This window comes from Zophobas morio, unplaced genomic scaffold (genome assembly GCF_036711695.1).
Source record: "Zophobas morio isolate AGI-343-1 ecotype UQ-CSIRO unplaced genomic scaffold, CSIRO_AGI_Zmor_V1 ptg000029l, whole genome shotgun sequence".
Classification (NCBI taxonomy): domain Eukaryota; kingdom Metazoa; phylum Arthropoda; class Insecta; order Coleoptera; family Tenebrionidae; genus Zophobas; species Zophobas morio.
The window spans coordinates 7,155,477-7,177,726 of NW_026972134.1; the positions used below are offsets into that span (position 1 = coordinate 7,155,477).

The following is a 22,250-nucleotide window of genomic DNA, read 5'->3' on the forward strand; positions in this document are numbered from 1 at the left end:
CAGTTGATTACAAGACAAGAAAATCTTATTATTACTTCCCGCGAAATACGATCACAAAAAACTTTTTTAACATAAATGCCAACCGAACAAGAACCAGCGAAAACACAAGCAGAACAATTTTCACTTAACACTACCTTTCTCCAAAACATTTGAACCGATTCCCACAAATTAATCATCTTCCATGTCTCAATCCAATTTCCTCCAACAATTTTCAGACACGAATCGATTTTATCCCCATTATCCAGATGTCAATCGTTCGTAACAAGCTGGAAAAGTCGTGATTTTATTACATTATATCGACCAAACACATTTTTCTTTTATTTTAACGACATTCCAAAACTTTTCTTTGTTGGAAAAATACCTCCCATCATAGTTCAATCGCGAACATGAACGATACACAAGCACGCGTCAGCAGTTATCAAGGCATTCGAAGTAAAGTGGCAAAGTTTAATTATTTCGACGAGTGGGACGAAGAAACGATAACGAAACTTTGCAACGTTTCCAGAATAAAGACGTTCGCATCCGACCAAGTGATTCTCGGCGGAAAATGTGACTTAAAGAGTTATGTTTATTTCGTTGTTGAAGGTAGTTGTAGACTTGTTGAGTGTCTGAATTTGCCAAAACAAGTACAAAGTGGTGTACGCACGAGGACTTGTTTTGTAAATGTAGGTATATATATTTTTATTCAGAGTTTGTATTGGTTTTATAGAAAATGGCTTCAGGTTTGTACTTTAAACCGTTTGTCATGTTTCAACATTGGCGAAAACTTGGAAAATCGGCAAATAGTCGCAATCAGTGACACCGAGTGTCTTCTGATTCCTTTCTACTGGTTGCTAGAACGCAACGATGCCAACATATGGGTACGAATCAAACAATTTCTAACCTGGAAAATGCCGAAAACATCCGTCATTATCGAACAACTCTTAAAAGAAGAAAAATGGAGCAGAAGGAAACATAAGTTAATAAAAGCTAAAGCGAAACGAAAGGTCGATACGATAGGATTTCACCAAGTTCCGTACAGCTTGAAGGTACAATATTAGAAGCAACTATCCAACTATAAAAACTTTTATTAAATATAGTACACACTCAAAGATTTTGAGAAAAAATTAAATATTTATTTACAATTTTTAATGAATAAAATATATGTATATTACACGCTGGGTACAATCCTCTTTTTTCGACACCTACTTGATCGCCTTTGCGGGACCTCGCTCTCAGTACTGAAACTACAAAAGATAATAAATTCCACCACAGTTTCTCACAAAACTTACTCTGAATCGGACGTCTCTGTTATCACTATTTTACTCATCCGCGACGATATCTTGGAACTGTTGGACGAATTTGTTGTGGGGGTTTCGATGGTTAAATGGTTATCAATGTCCATCTGCCATATCACACACAAATAAAAAGTGATATCATCAAAAACGAAAAACTTACCTCCATACTGGTTTCTATAATCGTATGAAGTGTGGTTTCATTACAACGATTTTGGTTTATTCTAGACAAATTCAATTTTTCTAGAACAACCACACAGTTTTTGTTACTTCTGCTCTTCCTTCGTTTAACTTGCTGCGGTCCTTTTATTATGTCTTGTTCGTTTATGCTGACTTCCTCTATTAATAAATGTTTGTACAATTCATATCACAAATCAATTATAAACTTACGTAAAACATTACACGTTTGTTCGTTTCCCGTATTGTTTGTTTCTTCTAATATCTGACTCTCACTCATTTGCTCGGTCGTATTCACTGTCGTATTCGTCTGGATTACACAGCTTTGTTTTAATTTCGAAACTAATTTTTCAATGTTTTTTCTGGGTTGTTTATCAGAAAGATTCTGTCAAAAATAAAAATAAAAGTAAAAAAAAAAACAAATCCCGATGCCTGATGAACAAATTTACCTCTAGCAGCATTTCACCACGTTCTATTAATTCCGTCTTGCATGCCACATTTGTCCTTTCCAACTCTAAATTGTACAAAAGCTTTGCCAAAAATGGTACGATTCGGTCCGTTACATTTTCCAATATTTTCATACAAAGGTCCAACGCTAAAATTCTAAGGTCATCCTAAAAGAAATCGCAAAAATTAATGGAGAAAAAAAAATGGAAAATGGAGCGAGTCGTTCTTGAATATTTACATTTACAAGTACCCGTAATTTGAGACAAATAGCGATTACGCTTGTCGAGTTGTGCACGTGAGAGTGAAACAGAGAAATTAAACTAAACGACATTTTCTGCGAATTACAATAACAGGATCACAATGCCAGACTTTTTTTACTGCTCTGACTTCCGCTTCTTGAATAAACCACTGTATTTTATTTTGATTTTCGATGTTGTAATTCACATTTGGTTAATTATAAGTTTTTGTCTAGGTCTAGGGGAAGCAAGAATTTCTTTAGAGGAGAATCGACTTCCCCTGGTCTCCCTGGCCCTGCTTCAGGATCATGAAACGTCGAGAAAATATGAACGTACCAAGTACCCTCAATAAGTAAAAATGGCCTTTCAGCAATAATAAAACAACTTGAAGTGTTTATATACATGGCAAGAATGTCACGTAGAAATTAACTTGAATGGAATCAGTTTGTCGCCTCAAAATAGAGAATTAAAATTAATAATTAAATACACATTTTGTTTTTTTGTTTTAATATGATGTCAACTTTTTTTCACAACATGAAACTTAAAAGTTAAAACATGTCTAAAATGGAAATGGATGACTATGTATATTAAGAAAAAAAAAGGCAAAATATATGCCTAGCTCACCCGCCCTATTTCAATTGTGATCTTTTACATTCGTCGTGAGCCAAGGAGGCGGAGATTAACTGCAAAATCCTTAGTTCTCTACGAGAAATTAAAAACATGATTTTGAGTATCGTGTTATTTCAAAGAGTGCTATGTATATTTAGAAAAAATTAAAGCCAAAGATGAAGCCCCACCCATACCTGCCTCAATCTAAATAGTAATGAAGTTTTCATTCGTTGGCAGACTTAGGGGCGGAGCCTACTGCAAAATCCATATTGTCTTACAAAAATTTACCATTTTAATAAAGAATAAAAAAAATCATCAGAATTGAGATGGGGTGGGTGGACGGGGTTTATTTTTTGTCTTTTTTTCTAATATACGCAGTATTCTTTGCACAACCCGATACTCAAAAACATGTTTTTAATTTCTTGTAAAGAAATAACAATTTTGCAGTTAAGCTCCGCCCCTCTTGATTCACGGCGAATATAAAAAATCGTAACAATTGAGACAGGGTGGGTGGGTGGGGCATATATTTTGCCTTTATAATTCTTATTTTTTTAATCATTCCTAATTTGATAAAAAAAATATCTTAAGTTTATTTCATCTAAGGAAAAAAAAAGATATGGCGCCCGCTGGTTTCAACTCGTCGACCCTGGGTCTGTGAACCAGAAACTCCACCACTGAGTCACATCTGCTAGAACAGCGTTTCGTACTATGTTCGCAAAGAACAAAGCGGTTTAAACAATAAAAAAATATAGTAATAACAAAGAAAATCAAGATAGATGCGTAAACAACAAGTACGGGAGTATATTATTTCATACAATTTCGGTAATGTTATTCTGCAATATAATGAGCGGACGTCATTAAATTGTTACTGGAGATGATTATCCTAATTTTGATTAGCGTTTTACCATCTACATGATATTTCTAACATTCATAAAATTTGAGAACAATCGGTCCAATAATTTCGGAAATCATCTGTTTAATAAAAAAATAAGAATACTTACTAGATATATTTTTTCTTTCTTTCATTAAAATTTGATTTTAAAGGCTACTTTTTGTGGAAAAAAATTGGAAACATGCAAAAATTGACCAAATTTGCATTGCCCTTACAACGTTCACATTGTGTGATGATCAAAATTATCAAACAGGGATATACAGTGGACCTTTCTTAACAAATTGGATAAAACTGCAATAAATATTGCACAATTAATATAAAGCTAGCACAACATTTTTCTAATGGTTTTAAAGAGTTGCATTTTTAAAACCATTAGAAAAATGTAAAGATACTTTGTTAACATTTTGTTATAATAACCGATTATGTTTTTTTCGATTTTTAGGTTTCTCAATTTTTACTTTTTCAGTATTTTAATTTTTCGCTTCTTCAATTCTTCAATTTGCATTTTTCCGATTTTTCAATTTTCCGATTTGCAAATTTTGGTTTCGGTTCTTTGTTTTCTTTATTTTTTCAATTTCTCGGTTTTCAGTGTTGCAATTTTCTAATTTTTCTTTTTTCAAGGTGAAAGTTTTCAGTTTTAGGATTTTTCAACGTTCAGATTTTTGAATTTTTCGTTTTTTCAATTTTAGATTTTTCAGATAAGTACTTGAGTTTTTAATTTTTCGTTTCTTCGATTTTTGATTTGTAATTTTTCTGGTTTTCATTTTAAATATGCATCTAGTAATTATACTTTTTAAAAATTTTCACTTTGTCAATTTTACGATTTTAAAATTTTTCCATCTTTCAAGTATACAACTTTAAAACTTTTTCATTTAATCGATTTTTCAGTTTTTCACCGTCTCTATCTTTAGGTTATCGATATTTCAGTATTGCAGTTTTTCTAATTTACAATTTTATTACTCCTATCATTTTTCAATTTAAAATTTTTTGGGTTTTCCAATTTTTCGATTCAATTCGCTTTTTTCGATTTTTAAGTTTCTCGATTTTCAGTTTTTCAATGTTTCGATTTTCCGCTTTTTCAATTTTCCAATTTCTCGGTTTTTCAGTTTTATCAATTTTTTCAGATTTTTTAGTTTTTCGATTTTTCAATTTGTCAATTTTTCAACTTTTCGAATAAAAAATGGTACAATTGCAAAATTTTAAAATGAAAAATCAAAAAGCGAAAAAGTATAAAATCAAAACTTTGAAAAATCTAAAAACTGGAAATGAAGAAATTGAAAAATTGAGAAACTTAAAAATCGAAAAGGTGCAAAACCGAAAAAAACGAAATATAGAATCAAAATATTGAGAATTAAAGAAATCGGAAAATTAGATAATTGAGAAACCCAAAAATTGCAAAATTGAATCACTTAAAAGTTGGAAAATCGAGGATCGAAAATTTGAAGAACTGGTTAAACAAAAAACTATAAAAACAAAAGAAACATTGAAAAAATAGATAAAAATATATAAAAATAAGATCGAAAGGCGATCTGTTGCTCTATTAAATATAGAAGAAACAGAAAAAAAATACACCAGAAACACAGAATGCATTAAAAAAAAAAGAAGATATTCTGAACAGTATTCATCATGTTTTCGGAAATCATGAAAAATGTGATACATACTTCTGCAATGGTTCCAAAACTAATGAAAAAAATTTTACTCCGGAGTTGAAACAATGTGGTTTACAATGATGCATTGATTCACCTCAACGCTGGTCAATAATAGTAGTAATTTTTTGAAAAATATCACGAATAATGCTTCAGAAAATTATAATTCTGTATTGGCGAAATTTGTAGGAGGAAGAAGAATAGATTTTACAAGAAGTGGAGGATATAATCTAAGGTGTTTTGCGGCTGGTTATTCATGGAATTCCGAAAATGAATATATTTCAAAGATTCACCAAGCCATAACACGAAGAAGTCCTGGAGTTCATACTAAAAGGTATATCATAGAAGAAAAGCTGTGTTATGTCGAAAACGTCTCCGATATGACAGAGTGAACACAAAAAGATCACCAGACAGTGCAACTGCGGATGCAAATTACAGATCTAGGAGGTCTTAGAAGAACTAAAAGTTTGTGATGTGAACAGATTGGACAAAACCGTGGCAGAAATAACCCAAATATAGAAAATTTGACTAAGGAACAATCAAGTTGCACATTGTGGCATGAAGAAAGACGGATCCGCCTTACAGCTTCCGCTTTCGGTCGAATATGTAAGCTCTGACATCAAACAGATTGTTCGAAGGTTATTAGGTCCATTTAGATAGGATTTAAAGGCAACACGAGTACCAGGTATGGAATAGATAATAAAATAATAGCGCGACGCGAAATGGAAAGAATTTTAAAAGAAAAAATTCGTCCACGTGGATTATTTATTCATCCAATCGACAATTATTTAGGCGCCTCGCCAGATACTACTATAGGCTGGAATATTCTTTTGGAGATAAAATGCCCATATGCGGACAGATTCGTCACTCCTGAAGAAGCCATTAATAAAAAAAAGTAGACTTTGCAACAATCGTAAATAATAAATTCACCCTTAAACGCAACCACAACTATTATTATCAGGTTCAAGGGCAACTTTACGTTGCTAATACACAAAGTTCCTTCTTTGTTTTTTTGACGCCGAAGGGAATCTTATATGAAGAAATTTACAGAGATAAAAAATTTTATACTGAAAAAATGCATAAGAAATTGAACGATTTTTTTTTTCAAATATTATGTGATCACAAAAGTTATTTTTTGAAAGTAGGAGGTAGAGAGGTAAATTAATTCTTTGTTCAGTATGTTTGAATTTTTAATTGTTTGTTGTCATTATTGTTATTTTATTTTGTAACTCGACTACACAAAATGTTCATTTTATATATTGCATTATTTGTTGATGAAGAAATTGTAACAAACTTTTTATGTTTTTGTATAGTAATTATAATTATTCTTATAATTATTTATTAATACATGGTTTTGAAATTTTATCGAACTCTTATTCTGTGAACCTATTCCACTATTATTCTAATATTTTCTAATTTTTGTTTACCAGAAATTTTTTAGACAAAGATATAGTAACACAAGAAAAAGGATTATGTGCGTACGGTAGTAATTTATAGTTTATAGTCCAAGATCCCAGGGCCCCCAGACGTTACTTATTTTCTCACAAATAAAATATATAGGATAAAGTAGTATTGATATATACCTTGAGTGTATGCATACCTGCTAGCTTGGGCCGACGGCCAATTTCCAGGTACCAGGTGCTAAAGGTAGTTAAAAACAGTACTTACATTTCTCAAAGTTTCAGTGCTGATTTTTACGGTTATTTTAGAAAATATTGTTGAAAATTAAAAATTAATACTGCCAGACACTTTCCATCGGCGGTAACTTTTACCAGACGCTTTGAAGTTTCCAAAAAAAAAAAAAACTTTACTTACAATCTCAGTCTTGATTTTTATATATGACACTCAGGGAACTATTTCAATATTTTTTGTAAGCAGCCAGACCAATCGGACGGGCCAAACATTCGCCCAGATACACACAAAGAGTCGCTATGTGTGTGAGCGCAAGCGTGATTATTAGATAAGTTTTATAACATAGCTTTATAAAATTTATATTATTAATAGTCTTATAGGTCTTCAGTAATAATTAAGTAAAATTTTCACGCTTAATTATAACGATGATTATAGTATAATTAAATATGAATTCATTTGAACTCGTAATGAAATTATGGACAAATCGTTGTTCAGTTATGAAAAATATTTTTTGTTGGGTGTACTCGAGAGATTTATGGTTTAAACAGCAATCAATTTAATAAAATAGTAGCTTATTTGCATGTTATGATAAGCAAAAAAACAATAAATTTATTAACAGGAAACTTAAATATTAATTCATCAATAAGCTGTGATTTTTTTTTCAACCTTCATTGTCATCATTAGAGAGCGGATTTTATGAAAATTGCATATCCGTTATTTTTTGCATATAAGTCTTGATAATTAATATGTGAACGAATCATGCTAACTAAAAATGAATACAGCTATAAAAAATTGCATATTTGCATATATTTGCCTTCTGCTGCATATTTCACGGAACGGGTGCATATTTTGCATTTTAATTTTTCAATTTTAGAGTTTCTTGACTTCTAAATTTTTCAATTTTTCGATTTGCAATATTTTAATTTTGCAATTTTTCGATATTACAGTTTCTCATTTTTCGATTTTTCACATTCTCAGTTTTTAATTTTTGTCATTTTCAATTTTTCGTTTCCTCAATTTTTCAAGTTCTCGATTTTTATTTTTCATTTTCCCAATTTTTTTATTTTTTTTATATCACAATTTTTTGTTTTTTCATTTCCTTAATTTTTGTTGTTTCTTTTGATTTTCCAATTTTTCGTTTATTCAATTTTTCAAAGTTTCAGGCCAATCGATTCCAATTCGTCGATTTTCCAATTTTTAAATTTTTCAGTTTGCAGTTTTTGGGTTTCCACCCCTTTTTTACCTTTTGGATTTTCAATTTTTCGTTAAACTTCAGATTTCTCAAATTTTCGGCAGTTTTATACTTCGATTTCTTAATTTTTTTTCAACTTTCAACTGTTTTAATGTCTCTTTTTTAAAATTTTTCAATTTTTTTTATTTCTCGACTTATCGAATTCAGATGTTTGGATTTTTTGATTGCTCAATTTCTCAATTTATCAATTTCTCAATTTTTTTCTATTTCTCGATGTTTCGATTTTTGGATTTCTCGGTTTTCCGATGTTTCGATTTTTCAGTTATCCGATTTTTCAATTTTTTTAAATTCTGAAGTTTCGATTTGTCGATTTTTCAGTTTTTCGATTTTTAAGTTTTAGATTTTCGAATTTTTCCTTTTTGATTCTTTGATGTTTGGACTTCTCCATTTTTCAATTTTGCGATATTTCAATTGTTCAATGTTTTAAATTTTAGATTTTTCGATTTCTGGATTTTTTAATTTTCCAGTTCTTCAGTATTTCTATTTTCCAGTTCCTCAGTATTTCTATTTTACAATTTTTCAAATTTTGACGTTGCTGAATTTTTAGTTTTCCATTTTTTCGATTAATATATATATTTTTTTATTTTACCGTTTCTAGAATTCTCAGTTTCGATTTTTCAGTTCTTCAATTCTTTAGTTTTTCGTTTTTTAAACTTTAGATTTTTCAATTTTCGACTGTTTTATATATGTTTCGATTTGTGAATTTTTCGAGTTTTCAATTTTTTGAGAACTCGATTTATCGAGATTCGGATGTTTCGATGTTTTGATTGTCTCAGTTTTTTAATTTTTCGATGTTTCACGATGTTTTTCGTTTTTTTACTTTTCGGCTTTTCGATTTTTGAATTTTTCAATTTTCCAATTTGTTTAAATTTTCAAATTTTGACGTTTCAGTTTTCCTATTTCTCAATTAATCTATTTTTTGGTTTTACCATTTTCAACTTGCGAAGGTTTCGATTTTTCAGTTTTTCAATTCCTCAACTTTTCGATTTTTCAGGCTCCAGATTTTTCAATTTTTCGATTCTTTAGGTTTGCAATTGTTCGGCCTTTCGATTTCCCAATTTTTCAATTTATTAATTTCCCAATTTTTGGAAATTTCGTTCAATTTTGTGAGTTTTCTCAGTTTTTAGATCCTTCAGTTTTTCAATTTTGGGATTTTTTAGTATTTCGACTTTTGGATTTTTCACGTTCTGGATTTTTCGATTTCTCGACTTTTTACTTTTTGGATTTTCAATTTTTCGTTTTTTGAACTTTCGGTTTTCACAATCTTTCAGCTTTTCGATATTTTAACACGTTAAGCGCCAAAGCAGACACCGGTGTCTGACCACTGGATTCCATAGGGGGCCAGAGCGGTCACCAGTGTCTGTTTCATATTTCCTACTCTAGGGCCACACAGACAAATAATTAGGCATTATAGAGCGAATATGTGTCTGCCATGGCATGTGCACATTTGATCCCATAGTTGGTTTGCCATCCTTCCAGGTAAATTTGCGCCCTAATTACTTTTGGAAATACTGTTCATTCCCAATATTTTTGTTCGTTGGTTAAGTGTATTAATGGTACGTTTAGTGGTGGTCGAAGGGACGTTATACTATTATTTTTTATCGAGAATTTGTATTGAAAGCATTTATAGGGATACAGGTGTATCAATATGTCGAAGATAACTCAAATTAATTTATGGATTAAAGCTTTTCCTGAACTTATTCTTCAAGAACGAACTGTATTTTGTCGCACCTGTCCTAAACCGTAAGTATTTTTAAATCTGTGGACGTAGTACGCAGTTTTTCTATTTACAAATACATTTACTTTAGAATCACCGGAAAAACTTTTTGTTAGAATATTTCGAAAAATATCTAAAAATAAATTGTTACCAAAATAGTAATTAAATAGTGGATTACTACTATTTTTTAATTTGATCTGTTTATATTTATTTTTTAGTATAAGAATATTATCTTTAAAAACGTGATTTATGTGTTAGTGAGATATAATAATTAAACACTTTGCAATGTGATTTATGTATTTTTTGTAATAAAACGTAAGCTCGGGAAACCTGTTTTTGAATTTTATAAATAAATTTAGTTCGCTTATTAAGCTTTTTTTTTATTTTTGGAGCACATGCAACCGCATAGCTCTGCATATATTAAGAAAGTTACTGCATATTTGCATAAATTTGGTGCATAGGTATCATCATATTTCTCAAAATTTTGCTGCATATTTTCCGCTCTCTAGTCATCATCATTGAAGTTTGATAACTCATCATCAATCTAATATTGGCATTAAGAAAAAATGGCCAAACATAAGCAACTAAATATAACTAGACGGTAGTTGGACAACGTGTAGACGCATTATGCCCAACTGTTGCGTCGAAATTATGAATGATAGCGCCTTAAACTTTAGCCAATCAGAATTGTGTATTCGGACCACGGAAAAGCCTCAAATTCAAATTCTGTATCTTTACAAATGGCAGTGAGACTAGACGACACTCACGAATGTAAAACGGAAACTAGCAAAAAAGTTGTCGTTGTTGTACTTACATTTTGTAGGTGGATATTCATCATCTCTGAGAAAAAATTAAGCACATTGTCGATGTCAACATCAGCCAAAGGACTAGTTCTTGGAGCCCGAAGTAAACTGGTAAGTGTAGGTACAATCGCTTCCTTCATAACTTCACCGCAAGTTTTAAATCTGGTATACTGCTCGATGAAATATCCCAAATAAATTTGTAAACGGCTGTCGTGCTTCTCTGTTAGACAATAATTATAATTTATAACAATCTATAACGTGCGAATTTGAAATCATATACCTGTTAGAGGGCTGTACCACTTGAGCAAGATCCTCGACAAAAGACTAGCGGTAACCGGAAACGACTGTTTCACTAAAGCAGCAATTGCTAAAATAGCTTTATGCCTTATCTCATCCCGCTGCAATATTTTTTTAAACAAAAATACCTATGTTTGAAAAATACAAACCTCATCATCCAACATGTCCAAATAAATCTCAAAAATATACGACATAGTTATTTTATCGATTTTTGCGTTCGTCGTATTCATACTTTCTTCGTTATCGTTTGTGTATAGTTTTCGTCTTGCAGTCTGATCTACTGTAGTGTTTATTGTTTCTTCCTCTTGGCCAATAATCTCAACACCATAAAGCGATATCAAGTCCGTAACGCTACAAATTGACTGTGTGAGAACTGAAGCGTTGATTTGTACTGTTCGGTAGGTAACAATCTAGAACAAAGAAAAAACAAAGAAAACTTCGCAAAAATGAATTCAAAAAATACTCACTGGGATGCAAATGATTTTGGCGTAGTCCACGGCGGTAGCTTTATCGATGACAGAGAACAAAGCTAGACATTTAAGTACTCTCCAGTGCGGTTCCGCCCCTTGATTCATTATCAAAGGTACCAAAAATTGATCTCTACATGTGATCAAAGATGGGGTCAGTTTCGAGACTGCTGGTAGTTCGAGTACGCTTGAAAGAACATCTAAACAACGACACAAAGTTTCGTTGTCCGTTTTCTGTACTCGAACTTTTTCGACATCTAATTGAGTTTGTAATTTTTCCAGTTGGTTGCTGACATCGGCCAACTTTTGTTCGAGTTCTTGCGCTTTTTGGTAGTTGCGTTCATTTATTGCTTCGTTTTGACGCTCTTTCAAGATATTGAGTTTCACTCTCAGTTCTGCCGTCTACGGGAAACGTTCACATTGAATTAAACATTTCGATGCAACTTTAACAATGATGCATTAAATAAATAAGATTTCCTTGTCTACTCTCGCTACTTAAATAAATTTAAAATCAAAAATTTATTTCACTGATATTTATCATTTTGGAAAAGCAGATAGTGTATGAACTAAACACGCGAATATTTTATTCTTTAAGGACATTTTTGGTAAAGATTTTCGTCTAGTTTATTACTAGTTTTATTCTATTACTCTGCTTGACTGTTCTCTGGAAAGTTATAGTTACTTTATTTATTTCAAAGTTCTTTTTCAACTATAAAATAGTTTTCATAAGTTCCTGGTAGATTTTAACTTCAACTTGTTCATATCAATGAGACTTTTTGTAATTTGTAGCATTCTTGGCCATTTCACCCTTGAAAATCTTGGAAAATAAAATATATGGAATTTTATACTCATGCAATAAATACTGTTGCTGCTGATTTAAAAAATAATCTGTGACCTATTCATCTGTAATATAATAAGAAACATCGGTAGTCTAAATTTAAAACAATTTAAATCGCCAACCAGGTCATGAAATATAAAGATTTTACATAAAAAATGTAACATAAATGACGAAATTTTGTCTTGTAACCTTAACCATTATGCGAAAATTTTGTAGTTAACAAAAATATTTTTTTCTTATTAACTAATTTACGTGATGGGTATTTTGTACTCTGACATGATTTGATTTATCTTGTAAAATCTTTCATCAATTAAAAAAAACGAATTTATTATTATTATTATTATAAGTTACGATGTTCCACAAGTCAAAACCCAATTACGGAACATACGCACATAATTCTACAAGATCTTGTATTATTGATCTAATTACTTTGCACTAACTTTCCCAATTTCAGAATCTTATACAGCGTAGAAAATCAGTTTTCGGCGTTACATACATATAAAATAATTGTTGATTTCTGGATGTAAGAAAATGGTTATTGATTTGGAAATTAATTTGACGTAATAATACAGGACATTATGTCAAATTATGTTCTGTTCTTTATTAAAACATCTTTTCCAATAGAATTTCACTTATTTGAGTTTTTATTATGTTAATGTCAAAACTGACGATCTTTATGCCTACTATGTTTATGTATTTATTAAAAATAGAATTTTGGATCTACGTAAGCTCAGCAAAGTATTGTTGGTTGCATCAAAAATTTTTTCAGGCTCATTATTTCTCATGAATCACTCAGTATATACTGTGTACGTAGGCATTTACTATACAAAATTTTGAGATGCCATCATCAAATTGTTAGTGAGAATGATCAGACAAATTCTAGTTGGCGTTTTACGATATTCCTAAAAATACATATAAAATTATGTACACAATTTACTACACTTTGTGCAAATGAATTTTTGGAAAAGAATCAAAAATAGTGTCATAACAATAACATTTTGCAACTAGTTGATCTTTGAAACCACACAGTCTATTATAGTAAATAATGAATTAAGCACCCTATAACAAAGATGCCGTGTTGAAATTCAGATTTGGCCCTATTTCTCTGATTACGATTTTACGTTTCATTCATCTTTTCCACGATGGTTGTAAATGGTTGTAAAATTCAACGTTATTAGAAAACGCTGATACAAATTTAATTTTTTTACAAAAAAGTTAAACAGTAAAAAATGGTCCCATCAAAACATGAACAATGCTTTATAAAATGTCTCTGTGAAAATTACACCTAACTGCAATAATTACATCGGAGATCAGCCTTAAACCATCAAAACCAATGCAACTAAACTGCCAAATTTCAAATATTTCACATTAAAGTCACTAGATAAACAAAATACCGCAGTTCAATGTTCCAATGTGTAAGAAAGAGAAGTACCTTGCGTTACGCGCCCTCATGCGGTCACAAGACAAACGACCACCCATGAAAACGGGTCAGTAAAGATAGCGAGTTGTCCCTACTGAATGATCTCCATACTGTGGTATTGACAAAGTTATGCAACATAATATACACACACTAAAGGTGACGATTATATTTTCGTTTCGAATCAAATGTGTAATCCAAGATTACATATTAAAACAAATGAAACAAAACATTTTAAGTGAACAAAAATGTGATATTTTAATAAAACAACATTTTGGGCAAAACGTCGGTGTTGACGTTCATTTTTTGTTGCAAAACATACAGGGTGGATCAACTAAAAGGGGGCGCCTCGAATAACTTTTTTATTTATTAGCCAAAAGTAGTTATATTAAATTTGGAAATGGAGAATAATAATTCGCGTGCATACGTAAAATCTTTGCTTTAAAAAAAAGCAATGGAAAAAAGTACATATACTGCAAAAATACCTTTGAACCTTTTTTTTATTTTTCAGATTTTACAGATCTTTTTTATAAAAAAATGTAAAAAATTATTATTTAATTAGTTTCATTATTTAATACTCGTAAATTATTGCAATAAAAAAATATTAATTAATTTTCTAACGTTGTTCGCTATTGCAACTTGACGTAAAATTTGGCAAAATGTTGGACTAGATTGTTCAGAGAAGCATAGGAAAAAGAAAATATTATTTTACAAAAGTAAAAAAAAAGTATTGTTAGGTTGTACGGGTGATTGGAATTGACGTGGGTAAAACTCAACAATTTATTTCTTTACTCGAATTTACACGACTAACTATTGCAACGATTATGTACAGAAATTCTTCCGGCGAATTTCACTGGACGCTCTTGACTCAACTAGCGAACTAGCTGAATAATCCGTTCCCAAAAGGTGGACGCTATTTAAACTCGAAACCCTAGGTCACCGCTTCTAGACTTCTTCGGAATCCCCATTTGCGACTTCCGTTTCCAGGCGTTTCTTTAGCGCTCCGTCGCTCAGCCGCATTAAGGATGACTCATCACCAGCGTAAGACCAGAGAGTTCTCGACGGCCATAGGCGTCGTATCAAAGCGGCTTAAGAGTGTATTTCGTAACAGTATCAAAATAATAAATATTGAACTTTGCGAAGTTTTTTTTCTCAATTTTATAGTGAAATAAAAAATTCAGCTAAATAAAAAAAATTATGACTATCATTTTGCTGTCTATCAATTATTTCATGTTAATCAAGTGAAAAGTTAAAGAACTCATTCGTCTTTATTTATAAACTAAATTCCGTAAACATAGGTTCATAAATAAAAAAGTTATTCGAGTTGTCTCCTTTTAGCTAACTTACCTTATACATTGATTCAGAATTGCTTAACGCATTAAAATTGTCGGGTTAACTGTAAAATTTGCATTTTGTGTTGAGTGAATATTTCCACACCCTTAAAAAATGAACTATTCACATTATTATTTTTATATTTGTAAGTTATACTACGGTATTATAAATGTTACAGTGTGAAGGATTAAAATCAAATGACGAAATAGTTATGAGAACGTGTGAGAAATCCACCAACTAAATAAATTTTGGTTAAAAATCAAGTTTTATTTTTGAATTTGTATTCACCATGCCCCCCAGAACATGTTCGTCACTGTAGCAATGGGTATTAGTAAACAACAAACTTCTGACTCCTCACTTCTCTCACCCCCAGTATGTTTGTCACACTTTTTGTGTGGAAGCTATACTGCATGTAACATGTAATATTTTCAATATCTTTGTTAAGGGTGCCGTCTGGAGGCAAAATATCTGCCTGGTCAAAGTGAGAATAAAACGACCCGGGAGATGCTGCCTCCTGTTAGTGAATTGCTAAAATGTGAATAAATGCAGCACCGATCCGTAGAATTCTACATTTTACTGTACGGAAATAAGTTTTAGTACACAAGCCGCAGTGTCTGTCTAGCCATAATAGTTGCAAACAAAACCCGGGTACCTGAATTTACCCTTGACCGTTCAAAACCGGAAATATGTAAAACTCACTGATTCATTTTCCTATTTTGGCTACAGTTAATTCTTTCCAGTTATTTATTTTGTTTCCGTACTTAAATTGTTTTCGGTAAATATATTAAATATATGTAAATATTAAAGTACCTCCTACTGTCGGGGAATCATCTGTAGATATGTGATTTATTCCTATCAAGGATGTGTTGTTTGTCTGAATTACAGGAACATCATGTAAAGCAAAAATTGGTCGCGCCAAGGTACTATTTACGAACGGGAGGGATTTTCCACATTTGTAGGCTAAATTTGAAATAAGAGAATTAACAATATTTCCGGTATAAGTAAATATTTTTATTATTTTCCTACTATCTGCACTGTCGGACATGCCCATTCATTACAAATAGAATATTTTTGGCGGAAAATTTTTCTTAAACTTAATAATGTATATGAGTTTGGTTTTGTTATTTACTTTATCGTTTGCAACAAAACAATAGTAATAAAAATAAAAATATATTTACCAAGTAAATAACAATAAATTGTTAAAATTATTAGCCGCAATCGTTTGAAAATGAATAATAACGTGTCCTTGGAGCTATTAGCCACATAGCAAAATTTTTTACTTTCTTCAACGCAAATCATTGGTACGTTGTATGCAAGTAATTCTAAGCATTCAACGGTGGTTTTTTATGTAAGTACTAAAATATTCATGTTAATTATTTTGGTGGCTAACTGCATGGCAGAAGGCAGTTTATTTAAAAATTTGACTTTGCTTAAACTGTTTGTTAGTATATCGTTTTGTAAGGATTTAAATAATTAATTTTAAATTTTTAATAGAAGCAGCTGCTATTTTTTATGCATATTAACTTTGACTTGCACTTTTAATTTTACGTATATCATATGCTTGCGCATCGTAAACCTCATTTTTTTGTATAAGGTGTAAATATTTTTTGTTCACTACATATTTGTCATGCTGTTTCGGAAAGATTTAATTTTAAATTTTAGGCTCGAACAACAGCTTGAACGTAATTTTAAATTCGGAAAAAAATTGTTACTCAAATGGAGTCGAAAGCGTGTACAAGGGATAATTTCAGTCCGCAATACCAGTCCCACTTCCGGTGACAAACAAAAGTTGTTAAATTTATTGTAGGTGGTTGTTTACATCTGACTGGTAGAAATGGTAGAGTCCTATGAATGTAATTGTTTGAAATGCACGTAAAGTACCTTTTTTCGGCAAAACTCAGTTTTGGAACAGTTGCCAATGTTACTACCACTTTGTCAGTGTCTGCCTAAAACATAATTTCGGTCGTCCACTTACAAATTATTTGCACTATATTTTTGTTGTTACACCTTATTTTATAATAATGGCTCGTGACAAATTTTATCTACGCAAAAAAAAAACAAACGTGCAATTAGTACAAAAAATTGTACAAACAGTAAAAAAACACATAAGTTTATTGAATCCACTTTTTCCACATACTAAAGAAATAAATACAGATTACGGACCCAACATAGCAGAAGTTTTTATTGATGATCAAGATCTTGAAATGGAGGTTAATCACTTAATAGAACGTTTGCAGGTAATTTTTGTATTAAAAAAATAATAATAAAAATCTATCTTTTGTATTTTCAGATGACCCCAGAAAACATAAAAAATATTGTAGACACAACTAAAGGTCAATACAATAACAAAGCGTATGTTGTTGCTAAAATAAATCGGTTAACGGTTTCCAATTTTGGTGCCGTCATAAAAAGGAAAGAATCTACATCTTGCGATTCATTGGTGAAATCAATTCTTTCAGAAAAGCGTTTTGTGACCGCAGCAACGGAATATGGCAAAATTAACGAACATGTAGCCATAAAGAAATTTGAAGAATTTACAGGCAAAAGTGTAACTTCTGCTGGTTTATATATATATCAACAATGTGCTTATTTGGGGGCTAGCCCGGATGGTATTAAAAAAATTTTATTTATAAAATCCAAATTACTCGCTTATTGCATAGATAAAGCATTACAATGAAATTTTAGGAGTTGTTTTAGTGTCTCTACAAAGTGGCTACATCTGGGAAAAAATTAGAAGAAGCTGTGAGAAAAAAGGAGGTGCCCTATTTACACTATGATGCCAACAATAAAAACATCCAACTTAAACGAAATCATCAATACTTTTATCAAGTATGTTATAAGCTGTGAAACATTAATCCTTTTCCCGTCATAATTCAAACTACAACATTTTTAGATTCAAGGTCAACTGGAAATTTGTGAAAAGGAGATTTGCTACTTTGTGGTTTATAGTGGAGATCAGAATAACCTCCACATAGAAACAATATTTAGAGATCGAAAAATATGGACAGAAATTATGTTTCCAAAATTAGAAAAATTCTATCGCTGCTGTTTGGCTCCTGAAATAATACTGAACAGGAGGTCAAAAAATTTGAAATGTAGAGATCCTCCCTACATAATAGAAGCGCAAAACAAAAAAAAAAGAAAACTTAAGATTTATGTGTATATCACAATTGCGATTATTTAGGAGGTAGTTTATAGTTCGTGTTAATTAATTTTTACTGGTAAAATGTTTACGGTATAAAGTATATTATAACTTTGTGAAATGTGAATCTTTTTTTAGTCATATATATATACTACAAACTATCACATAATTAATAATGCGTTTCACATTTTTTTCCTGCTCCAAATAAAAGATATATTCTTCCTATTCAGCCTTTTATTTCTCCTTCACTCTTTATCCCGTTTATAATGCGGCGTTTATTAATGTATGCCCCATTTTTTGAAGGGATTAGTAATATATAATTAAAATAAGCAGCATTTACAAATATTAATATTGCATGGGTTCGGTTTGACAAGTGTGTGCTGTGAAATTATACTGAGTATTACAATCTGGATAGAAAGTCGCTAACCCGATTTGTTCTGTTACTGTCCTACAGAAGATAATATGCTTTTCTACCTGCCATCAATTCATCTCTTTTTAATCATACCTATATCGGCGTAGGTTGATTATGATTACAAAACTTTGACATCGTTTTACTTCTTTCATCTTCACCAACAACTCAATGACGTTTCAGAGTATATATAATAAAACACGTTTCAATTTTATTTTTTCATAGAGGATAAAAAATAATTAATATAAAACAGATTTATATGTGCTTCAGCTGCGGAGGATTGTAAATACCTTTTGATCTCTTAAATAAAACATACTTAATAACTAACTTTTAACGTATCCATCTTTTTTACTATTTGAGTAAAAAAGATGGATACGTTATTTTGTCACTTCTAAAAACCGAAATGGTATTGTAAAATCGGAAATGCGATATCAAAATTTTATTCCGATAAATCGCTGAGTAAAAACAGCTCCCCCTGGTGGACAAGGTCCACATTAAATTAAGTCTGCAACCAAACCAGAATCTAAGTAAACCTGTATTCTGCTACGGCATCATAGCTCGTTTAATGGCGACTTCTAGTTTCAACAGATTCTGTCTTTTCGAGAGTTATTTACCTCAGTCGTGAATTTTTTAGGATTATAAATGGTATCAAAAGAAAGCTGACACTTTTCCCCAGGGGACCTCCTATCTCAGAATGCAAATCACTTCAGCACTTCTTCAAAAAATGCATCAATGTACCGGTTAAATCTGGTGTAAAAATTGGTCAACTTTATAATTTTTTTTTTTGTAAAAACTGCGGACTAGATATGAATATAAATATGGAGGTCCCCTGGACTCAAGTTTGTTAATTCGAAATATAATTTTTTTAAAGCGATATATCCCGTATTTTTAAAATGCAACTCCGGAAACCACGACGATGTTTTCAATGTATTTAGTATAGGGCGAAACCGATCCAGACGCGAGCTTTAATAAACCGTGCTCCACCGCCCTATTGACTACAACAGTTTTACTGGTTGCCTATTCATCGCCACAGATAAGTTTTTTGAGTTACTAATGTTACTATACACATGAACGTCATCAAATGGTTCTTTATAAAAAATCTATTCTAACAAAATAAAAATAGATATCCGTTTTTTCCTTTTTTCCAGTGATTATTTACTATTTTTATTAGTAATGCACCTACCTTGAAGTCTCGCTCCCTCTGTTTATCCAGTGACAAAGGTTCATCAACAACTGGTTCCTGCAGCTCAGAAATAACCTGACACATATCATGCGTAAAAAATTCGAGATTACTACTGCATTTATGCGCAATAGCCACTAGTTTCTTAGTCAGTTTTAAAGTAAAATTGTTATTTTGTAAAATTTTCAGCGTCAAGGAGTGCATCGTGCGCCTACCCACCTAGAAAAAAATCACATATACTTTGACTCATCTCAAAGAACAAAAAAGTACCTCATCAGAAAAATCATATTTTTCTGCAATTTCAAACAAGTTCAAGAGGTCAAACTGATACTCAAAAAATTTCCATTCGTCCATTTGCTCGGCGGATTTTGCTGTTATCACTCTAGAACGAGAAAAATACAATTTTAAATTTCTTCACAGTGAGTTACAATAAAGATGTATGGACTGTTAAACTGCAAATAAAGAAGCATACTATGTGTATGTTCCAAGTGAGTTTCTCATAATAGAATTTTATAATGGTCCGCTGGTTCTGTCAGTATTATCTTCAAAACTACTAGAGCGATTGTTATGACACTTTACACGTATGTATTTTAGGAATATAGTGTAGATCGTGAAACGCTAACCAAAATTTGTCTAATCATCTCTATCAACAATTTAATGACGCCATTCAAAAATTTTACAACATAAACGCTATTTAAATTTTATAAAATAACATACTTCTATACTTATGGTTTATGAATGACCTCCGACTTTTACCCTAGACGTCCAAATTTTTGAAAAAAAAAAAAAAAACTTAAAATGTTACAGCTTAAACTTAATTCTAAAGTGACCACGTTTTTCTAATAAAAGTGCAAATATTTTGTATTAAAAACTATACAACTAAAACAAAAGTTATAGCGGAAAATATTTGTCATTACTGGAAAAATTCCACAAGTATATATAAATATAGAAAAATATTTTTTGAATTTCAAAAAAAAAAAATAAGTAAACTACCTGTCTAGATAGTGGCAAAATGGCGTCATTTCTGGTAAAATTTCGTTTAAATATCTGTCCATTTCATCTGACTCTCTCAAAAGATTTGTCAAAATATTCCAAAACAGAGTAACATTGTTCGTCAAATGTTCCACATTTATTAATTTCTCTTCATTAATTGGCAACGCCTTAATCAAATCATCAATAGGGTTTTGGCTACAAACAAACTGAATAATTTAAGCACACCTAAGTAAAATAAAATTACTTATAAAACACCCTAATCAACTCCCTGCTCAAATACGTCATTTTGCTAATATCCTCCTCATCAGCAATCAACTTCAACGCCTCCAAGAACTTCAAAAAATCTCCCTTGTATCCTGTCAACCATTTCGGCAGCAAATACTCAGAGAACGTCTTCTTCACTTTCTCGTTTGTCTCCTTAAACCCGCACAACAAAATCAGATGCTTATCAACAATCCGAAAATTCAAAGGTCCTATATCTGCACACCTATGAAATGCCATAGCACGAACACCCACATCTGTGTCTCTAACACGATCCCTGATTTTACTCAAAGTCATCACGTTTGGCGCTATGCGTTCAGTTGCTTCTTTGCGAATTTGTGCACTTCCACTCAACAACGCCCGCAAGTACGCTTGAATCACCGGACACTCAAAATTGTGAGGATCTTGAAGGCGCACCAATGCAGACATCGCAGCCAGACGAATAGGAATCTTATTTTCTTGCATTCGCTCCAGCATTACGCGTTGTATTTCATCGATGAGGTTGACCTCAAGCTGCACTTCTTCGCCGATGTCTTGTAAAACCATTGCAATGAAGTAGCAAGAATTGTATCGGATGTCATAAACGTTTGTTACACTCCACTGGAAGCATAGAAATTAGTAACGGTTGGAAAATAGTACGAGAATACCTCGATTGTTTTTTCGATTATGGGGGTGAGGAACTCGTGGGTCTGGTTTTCCTTCTGTTCCTTTTTTGTTAGGTCTGCACAGAACATGGAAACGAAGTTCAAGACGCGTTTCGTGTATTGACCATTGTCTATGTTTTGACGGACAACGAGTTGGAGAAACTTCAGGAAAAGTTGCATGAATTCTTCCCTTGGTGTCTGAAAATTATGCATCTATGACGAGGTTATGTTTACAAAAATTCAACTTTAGTTAAAGCTGTGATCGCTTCTAGCTTTAACTAGTAGACGTTACTGTTAAAAATAAGAAAGCACAGAAGTTCGTAATGTAGAGTGGTGTTTACATTCTTCAAATTTTAAACTGGAAGCAGATTATAAATAAAGCGCGCTTACCTTTTTGTATATGTCTGTGAGCACTATGACACACTTTTGATGGCATGCTGATGTTGTTTGCACTTTGGTGAAGACTTTTTCAAATTCTTTTGTTGCCATTTTTTGTTTTTAATTAATAATTTTTTCCACATTTAAAATATTTCAAATAACGGTGGTTTGTTTGACGCTTGACGCTATCCCCTCCATTCGCTACTG

At 31.6% G+C, this 22,250-nt stretch overlaps 2 protein-coding genes across 4 annotated transcripts; one reads left to right on the forward strand and one right to left on the reverse strand.

The window, feature by feature from the left end:
* The first annotated feature begins 386 nt into the window (after nt 1-386).
* Nucleotides 387-1,040, forward strand: LOC135137340 (uncharacterized). Its single transcript, XM_064066963.1, has one exon. The coding sequence runs from the start codon at nt 387-389 to the stop codon at nt 1,038-1,040; it is 654 nt and encodes a 217-aa protein (XP_063923033.1).
* An 11-nt stretch (nt 1,041-1,051) lies between these two features.
* LOC135137453 (condensin complex subunit 3-like) lies at nt 1,052-22,250 on the reverse strand. 3 transcript variants are annotated; one of them, XM_064067116.1, is made up of 15 exons: nt 22,056-22,250; nt 21,669-21,863; nt 21,005-21,621; nt 20,761-20,955; nt 20,038-20,149; nt 19,771-19,986; nt 11,450-11,851; nt 11,132-11,392; nt 10,966-11,083; nt 10,697-10,905; nt 1,901-2,065; nt 1,665-1,836; nt 1,438-1,613; nt 1,272-1,384; nt 1,052-1,220 (listed from the first exon to the last, which is right to left on the reverse strand). In XM_064067116.1, exons 1-15 carry the CDS (start codon nt 22,152-22,154, stop codon nt 1,151-1,153), a joined length of 3,120 nt encoding a protein of 1,039 aa, XP_063923186.1. In that variant the 5' UTR covers nt 22,155-22,250; the 3' UTR covers nt 1,052-1,150. The 3 variants fall into 3 exon arrangements, with proteins under 3 accessions (XP_063923186.1, XP_063923185.1, XP_063923187.1); XM_064067115.1 differs by having other exon boundaries at nt 1,052-1,226; nt 22,056-22,249; XM_064067117.1 differs by lacking the exon at nt 1,052-1,220 and having other exon boundaries at nt 1,268-1,384.

Bases quoted from the DNA above. Each gene is read 5' to 3' on its own strand.
- LOC135137340 (XM_064066963.1), top strand. From the start codon at position 387: ATGAACGATACACAAGCACGCGTCAGCAGTTATCAAGGCATTCGAAGT.
- LOC135137453 (XM_064067115.1), bottom strand. From the start codon at position 22,154: ATGGCAACAAAAGAATTTGAAAAAGTCTTCACCAAAGTGCAAACAACA. The intron at 21,622-21,668 runs GTATTCTCGTAC...CTATGCTTCCAG, and splicing joins TAATCGAAAAAACAATCGAG to TGGAGTGTAACAAACGTTTA. The intron at 10,906-10,965 runs GTATATGATTTC...ATTGTCTAACAG, and splicing joins GTGGTACAGCCCTCTAACAG to AGAAGCACGACAGCCGTTTA.